Below are 8170 nucleotides of genomic sequence, written 5' to 3'. Positions count from 1 at the left end.
CGGAATCAAATTGCTTGCTCACTGCCTTGTCTAATGCACAGTGGCCTTAGCTTAGTCATTAGATATGGAAATTGCAATTCAGCATGAACTAGTTATTCTGCTTGTGAGGAATTCCAATCAGAGTGACCCACTGTGCGCAGTTTGAAATGCTAATTAAGACTCCTTTTTGTCTGTCTCTATGGGCAAGTAATCAAATAAGTTTGATGAAGGGATGAAGGATGGTCAGTAGGCTAAGCCCTTTAATGTTTGAAATCATGAGGCATGAGCGCTGGCTGCTGCTGACGTCGCCGTCGACGCCACGAGCAAACACTTGTTTGCACAGTGAGCTCAAACACGAAGTGCGGCCGAGCAAAAGTGAGAGAGAGAGAGAGCATTTACAACTAGGAAGCGTCGCTAACGGCACAGGCAGCGATGGCTGCTGCGACGCCAGCAGCGCAGTCGCTGCTTGTTTACAATGTTTGTGCGTGGGTCGCCGGCGTATGCCGCTGACATGTATAAAAATTAAGACGTACGCGGCACCGAGACCTGACCCGAGCAACACAGTCCAACAAGCCGATCAAATCCGAAGTGAGACGAGCCGAGTCAAACAGCCGCCCACATACAGAGACACACACAAACACAACGCGGGCAGCGACGTTGACGGTGACGTTGGCGCAGCTGAAGGTCATTATGCCGACGTCGTCGTCGTTGCTGCTTCTCTTGAGCTTTCTGCGCTGCTTGTTTTTTTTTTATTGTTGGACTTCGGCTATGGAATTGTGTAAACATCACCGGCAGCGACGGCGACGACGACAGCAACGGCAATGACAGCAACAAAAACAAAGGCAACGCTGGCATTCCGAGTAAACAAAGTTTTTTTTCTTTCTTCTTTTATTTTACGCCAGCCCCTAGTAGAGACAATGCAAGAAAGTTGAGTCGTGTAAGAAGGAGAGAGAAGATGTCGGTGGTACAATGTCGCAGCAGCAGCAGGACAGAGGAAGACGACAGCGACAGCGACAAAAGGCAACGGCAGACGAGAGCAGAGCTAATGAAGATGAGCCTGCTGTGTTGCTGTAGTTGTTGTTTTTGTTACGTTGTTATTGTTGTTTACTTTTGGCCGCTGGTAGCTTTTGTTGCTCGGCTACAAAAATATGCAAAAACAACAACAACAACAACAGCAACAACAAGAGAAACGGGAACGCGCAAAAAATAAGCAAGGCAGTGAATACGCAAATAGAAGCAATGAACTTAATTATTTGTTGCTGCTGTGCGAAAGGGAAGGTGAGCATGATAATTACAGCGCAAGCATGTTTTCATGCATATGTGTGTGTATGTGTGTGTGCGTATTCACATACATATTAATGTAAGTATGTGTGTTGTGTATGCTTAAGAGCAGCAATTAATCGATCACTTGGTCAATTGCTTGACGATTTATCGATTCCTTCTTCAAACAAACAATTTTCGCCTAATTGCTGGTAAAATATTCACAGTATTTTTTTAATACCATGTAAAATGGTTTTAGACGTCTTTACAAATTAGTGCAAACACTTAAATTATCATTATCAATATTTATATTTGTAACAACAAGGTCAATTTGATAAAAGCAACAAACTTATCCGATAAGCGCTTTATATTATATACCAAAGTAAAGTTTGCTGATTTCTATTTTTAGTAGATCAAGATAATTATACAAATATTAACTATAACGATGACTTGCCACTTGCTTAAGTTATTAAAGTCTTCAAACGGTGTCTACAATAATGACTTTTATAAAGTGTTAATAATATTTCAAAATTTATTTATTGATAACATAAGATAAGATGGTATTCTTATGTTATTTATAAATTTAGAGGTAATACTAAATAAAATACCAAATAAAAATTTAAAGTTTTGAGTGGTCACGGTGAAATTGTTTTGAAGCTACGTTACAGATGCTTAATTTAAAAATCAATGTGTAATATTTTATTTAATCAAGTGTTTTTAAAAAAATTTTGTTAATGCGTGTTGAAGGATTATTTAGTTTTTAAATGTTTTTAAAATTTTTTATTTTTTTTTTAAATAACTAGAGTCTGAAACGGTACAATTTCTAAGGAAGAAAATGTAAAAGTTCGAAATATACTGCATAAAATATAATTAATAATAATAATTAAAAAAAAAATAATATCGAAATTACTTATATAAAATGGCGATTCTAAGAAGAACTGCAAATATTAAAAAACAAAATCTTTATTCCATTTTTATAATTTTAAAATTCTGAGGAAAAGCTGGAGTCACTTTTTAAGAAAGTTTCACAGGTAAAAGAAGCGGATGAGTGACAAAGTACTTAGAAAAAAAGAATGGGGAATTTTCTACTGCGTGATTCACGGAAAATGCAAGTATTATATTATTTGTAAGTAGAATGCGATAATGGGGAAAAGTGGAGGGTGAGGGTGAGGGTGAACAGAACAAACAGTGCGATAATTCAAGGCACGGCGACAACCCTGAGATGCAGCTGCAAGCTAAGACAGCAGAAGAGTAAGGTTAAAGCTGAACACCCACTCAGAGTTCACGTGTTTTTTATGGGTGTGTGTGTGTGTGTGTGTGTCGCGAGCGAATGCAAAAAATGCTTAATTAATTAATTTTTTTGGCATAGCTGGCAATTTGTGTTGGACACTCCATGTCATTGTTATTGTTAACAGCTGTACTTTTGCGAATTTACAACGATAATGAAAGCAAAACAACTTGTCCGGCCAACAGCAACAGCAACAACAACAACGATCTATTTTTGCTGAATGCACACAAAAATGGCCCAAGCAATCGTACATATGTGAAACGTGAGGCGGGGGTGTGACAGTCAAAGGGGTGGAGCAGAGAGGGGGGAGGAGTTCTCGACATATTCAGTGCTGTTATTGTTGCTGGTGGCCGATAAAAGCGGGGCGACAAAAAAAGTGAAATAAATTGGTTAGTAAATAAATGCTACAAGCGTATTTTCGTCAAAACAATGTCAACATGGGACAGTGGCAGCAACAACAACAAGAACAACAACAACAACAAGAGCAACAGCAACAGCAGCAGTTCAACATAAAACAAATAAACAACAACAAGAATAATAATGCAACTTGTGTTCTAGCTAAATATACAATGCAAAAAAATACAGCACTCGAAATACATTTTATCATAATTACGTTGCATATAGCTGTCGTATTTTCTCTGCATTTGTGTGTGTGTGTGTGTTGTGTACGTGTTTTGGCCTTAGTAGCGATTGACAATGTGCAAATACAATTGCAAAAAGCATTGCATAAAACCAGGCGCAAGGTTGGTCACAGCTCGCACTTTGGCAAAATGGACAATAACAAATGCAATGGCGGCAAGCTTTGTTAACTAACGGTTGCCCTACAATCAGTGTGACCATCGCTTGATCATTAAATAATGTTACGTTAATTAGCTAAGTATTCAAAGCCAATGCAATTTGTTCAAAATGCAAATGAACGGCTACAACTTCTTTTTATAAAAGTTACATCTTAAAAGCTTTAAAATTTTAATGAACTACTATCAAATAACTTCATAATAATTCTTCATTTTTATTTCTTTTTTTTTTTTTTTTTAGGAATTTTTAGCTAACTTCTAAATTCATTATTCAGAATTTAATTTAACAAATTTTTTTAGATTATGGATTTAATTTTGTATGTCTTTGCTTAGATAATGTTGTCAAAATGAAATATTATTATTTCACATTTGTTTAGTAATTTATATTTCGCTTAAAAAAATTTGTGACACCGCTTGATCATTAAAGAATGTCTAGTGAATTAGCTAAGTATTCCAAACCAATGCAATTTTTTCAAAATGCAAAATGAACTACTAAAACCATTGTTTTTATTGAAAATCATAAAAAGTTTTTTAAATTTAAAGCTCAATACATTAAAAAATTAAAAACAAACTTGTTGCAAAAAAGAGTGTACAATAATATATTGAATATACCAAAAATAGTTGTTCAAACGGGTAATATTCAAAAAATACTTCACCTAATATATAATATACCAAAAATACTAAGCCATCCCTTAAGATGTCAAGCAGCGGCCATTTGCAATTATTAAAAGCTTTGTTTGCATGCTGTGTGAACGCTAAGATCGTTGCGCTGCTTCGTTGAACTGCTTTCTTGAACTGCTTTGTTGAGCCTATTTGAAAGCTACGAATAACTACTATTGCTAATCGATAAATCGAATTTATTTTGCGGCAATCGATAAATCAAGTTCTTTTTCAACGAATTGTTAAGTTAGTTTGTCTATGAATATCAAAAGTAGCAATATTATTTAAGTTTTTAAGAATTTAGTTCGTAACTTGATTGAAATGTCAGTCATGCTGAATAGGTACGTTGAAGGCGCTCAATGCGAGCAATTTATTGTTTTTGTTTTAAGCAAAACAGAATGCAAATGGCCATGTCAACACCCGAAACCGCATCCCTCAAGTCCATGATTGCTCCCCTTGTCTATCTTTCTTTCGCACAGTGGATCAAGGGTGAATGTAGCCAACGAGTGAGGGAGACGGAAACGGAGGTAGCGGAATGCGGGAGAGCTGTGGCCAAAGGCAAGCACAGCAATAATATAAATGGCTGCTCTTCCAGTTGTTGTTGTTATTCTTGTTGCTCTGAATGAAATACAATAAAATTTTAAAACAAACAAATGCAAACACGCACACACCAACACAAACACACACGCATAGTCACAAATACAGCTGCAGCTGCAGAGACACAACAAGCTCAAAATAAGGAGCATTGCGAATGCGACTAATGAGCAGCAAAACAACAACAGCAACGCATATAAGAAGAGAAGCGCTGTTAACGTCGGCGTCGGCGTCGAAGTCAGCGTCGCGCTGTTGCCGCCAAAGCTTTGAAATAAACAAATAGAGCTAAAACAACAACAAGAACAATAACAGCAGTAGCAACAGCAGCAGCGTGAATAACAAGGACAGGCTGTGTTGTAGTAAAACGCTTATTTACGCATACACAGTAGGCGAGGGAGGAGGTTGAAGAGGACCGAACAAACTGAGGCGTAGCAACAGTTGTGGTGCGAGTGAGAAAGACAACAAAAATGAAGAGGACGTATTTGGGAGTAGCTTTGTTTGTAAAGCGCACAGCAAGCAGAGCACACACACACACACAAACACAGGCACGTACACTTGCATATTCGTATTTGTATGTAGTACGTTTCGATGTTTGTATGTGTATTTATATAGAGTTGTACATGTGCGAGCGAGAGGGGAGAGATTGAGAGAACTCAAACTAAAATTCACGTCCGAATGCTGGGGCTGCATTTTCTATTTCGTTTTGTTGGCCCCAAAAGTTTGTTGAGAACATTAGCAAATGTTTGTTTTAGCAAACGGAATATGCTTCGTTTGTTTCATCATCATCATCATCATCATCAACAACAACAGAAGCAGCAGCAGCATTGGTTGGTAGCATCATTATTATCATTGCATTGCCTTGTTTTGTAGCATTTCATTTTGCCTGCTGTGTTAGTGTGTGTGTGTGTGTGTGGGTGTCTTACTTTGGCTTCTTTCATTCTTTCATGCCCACTGCCCTTTTCACTCAGCCATTGTTGTTGCTCCTTGTTTGCCATCATCATCGTCGTCGTCGTCGTCGACGTCGCTGCTGTTGTCGTTGTTGTTGACGTCTGCTTGTGCTCTCTGCTACTTTTGCGTAGTTTTGTTTATTTTATTTGTTTTGCTTTGTTTTTTGTTGTTTATTTTTGTTTGATTTACGTTTGGCAGTACCGTTGCCAGTTACCCACCCAAACATCCCCCTTCCCCTCCCACACTCTACTCTCCTCATCACAACCACCTACATATTCCGGGCTTTGTTATACTCGCTACCCTAGAAAGCTAACGGGGAATTTCAAAATTAACTGTCAACCGGAAGTATTTTATCGGCCACATTAAGTATATTCCATACTAAATGTATTATACTTATTTTTTCTTTCCTTTATACTTATTTTCTTTAAGCTCAATATTAATTTTTTTCCAAGTATTTCAATTGAAATTAAGCTAAAATACGAAAACTATACTAAAATTTAAAAATTAACAATTATGTATTTTGTATTATTTGATTCCTCTGATACTAAAGACATTTAAAATACAAATTGAATTTTATTCAACACCTAAAAAATTTAAACTTTTCATTAAATAAAACAAAATAAATTTAAATAAAAATAAATAAAATGGAAATAGTAATAAGATGGAATAGTAAAAGTAAATAAAATGGAAATAGTAAGCTAAAATTTGATAATCAATAACTCTTAACTAAATAAAAATATGAATATAAAAAAATAAACAAAGTTTATATAGAAGCTATTCAAGAAATAATCTTACAAGTGCATATATTTAGTCAAAGTTAGAACAACACCAATTAAAAGCTCAAGAATTTTATTTTTATTCTCAATGGGTATCTCCGAGTCTATCATATTCAACTTAGCTTTCCTAGTTGTTTTACTTGTGCTGCTTCTTCCTCTTCTTCTGGTCTTCTGGGGGTTTGACTGGGTTTGCGGCTGTTTTCTACGGTAACGTTGCATGCCTCTGACTCTGTCACTGCTTCTTTTTCTTCTTCTTCAACTTAATTTTGTATTATTTTCTTTTTTCTTCCATTTTTCCTTTTTTTTGTTGTTATTTATTTATTTCTTGTGTAGGTACCGTATTGACTTAAAGTTTGTTGTACTTCTTTGTCTTTCGTTTCGTTTCGCGTCGTCGTTGTTGTTGTTTTGTTTTGTTTTTGCTTATTGCCTGACGGAAATGCCTTGAAACATTTCTATGTTTGTCTCGGGGCGCGTTGTTCACCGTTCAGAGGTCAGATCGGACGTTACGTAGTATTCCCCATGTGTAATATATTTCCCCGATATACAAAATAAATATTGTACACTATATTCCCTTTATGTACAACTTTTTTAATGCGTTCAGAATTTGCTTACTTTCTTCTTTTTAACTTTCGAATGTCTTCAAAATACACAGTCAATTATACATATATATTTTATGTTATTATAATTCTTCATCTTTCTTTATTTTTTCTTAGAAATGTTTATCTAAGTTCTAAATTCATTATTTAGAATTTAATTAAACATTTTTTTTTAGATTATGAATTTATTTTTGTATGTCTTTGCTTAGATAAAGTTGTCAAAATGAAATGCATATAATTATTTCACTTTTGTTTAGTAATTTATTTTTTCGTTTTGTTTTTTTTTTATTTTGGTAATTTTTTTCAAAATCAAATCGAGTTAATTTGAGCAAAATTATTGCAAATGAAAACCTATGGCTACCTTGGGGAAATCTAAAGAATGGTCACGTGCCATTATCTGCAGGCCAAAAGATAATCTAACAACAGAGGCGGGCTTGAGAGCACAAAAATATACCATGGTGCCTACCATCGAGAAAGAAGTAAATATTTTTGCATATTACATCAGATTGTTTGAATTGTTTTGCGTTTAGGAATCGTGTCCTTCAATGGCGATGATCATCGGTAACGAATATGCCAGAATGTGGCTAAAGGACCGTGATGAATTTCAGGCGAAAACCGATCTGAATCGCAAGAAAAAGGTTATTAAGAATGATTTTGACTGGTGGCTCAAGTTGCGCAAAACCACCAAATGTTTCTGCCCCATCTGAGATTTGAAATCAAAAAGCTTCGCGCTTCTTATGCACATTTCGCGAATTGCATGCAAAAGTTTTGAATAGCTTTTGTGTTTTAGCAAAGACACAAACCGTAAGCTTTTTGGCACATTGTAAGTTCAATTTATGGCTGGCCGCGTTTTAATGCGCAATTTCCTCTATAAACAGCAAATGCATAGGAATTGTTTATGCACATAAATTGTGAAGTTAATCAAATGCATTTAATTAAGCACTTAATAGAAAACGTAACTGAATTAACAAAATTGCCGAGTGCTGGTTTTTTTCTGTTGTAGACATTTAATTGCATTTTGGTGGGGTAGGCTCCAAAGAGCTTTGGCAGGCAGCAAGCTCGCAACAGCTTTTGCCTGCCGCACACACAGGTTGTTTGTGTAGTTGACAAAAGCACTCGAAATATTTTTGACTGACTTCACGTGCGCTCTCCACTCTCACTCTCAGTCGTTCACTATCACTCGCACTCGCTTACACTTGTACAGCACGGTGCTCTCGTCACACTCGTCTTGCACACTAAACGAGGCTTAGCCACCCACCAGCAAAAGAATTTGCA

The 8170-nt window shown here is 36.1% G+C and overlaps 1 protein-coding gene across 1 annotated transcript; it reads left to right on the top strand.

Moving 5' to 3' along the window:
* The first annotated feature begins 7160 nt into the window (after positions 1-7160).
* On the top strand, positions 7161-7849 carry LOC133836003 (uncharacterized). The gene is made up of 2 exons (XM_062266246.1): positions 7161-7374; positions 7426-7849. Exons 1-2 carry the CDS (start codon positions 7249-7251, stop codon positions 7600-7602), a joined length of 303 nt encoding a protein of 100 aa, XP_062122230.1. The 5' UTR covers positions 7161-7248; the 3' UTR covers positions 7603-7849.
* The last annotated feature ends 321 nt before the right edge of the window (positions 7850-8170 follow it).

The sequence above is a fragment of the Drosophila sulfurigaster genome, chromosome 2L (assembly GCF_023558435.1).
Source record: "Drosophila sulfurigaster albostrigata strain 15112-1811.04 chromosome 2L, ASM2355843v2, whole genome shotgun sequence".
NCBI lineage: Eukaryota > Metazoa > Arthropoda > Insecta > Diptera > Drosophilidae > Drosophila > Drosophila sulfurigaster.
The sequence above is the reverse complement of the archived record's forward strand: the minus strand, read 5'-3'. Positions and strand labels throughout refer to the sequence as shown.

Bases quoted from the DNA above. Each gene is read 5' to 3' on its own strand.
- LOC133836003 (XM_062266246.1), top strand. From the start codon at position 7,249: ATGGCTACCTTGGGGAAATCTAAAGAATGGTCACGTGCCATTATCTGC. The intron at 7,375-7,425 runs GTAAATATTTTT...TTTTGCGTTTAG, and splicing joins TGCCTACCATCGAGAAAGAA to GAATCGTGTCCTTCAATGGC.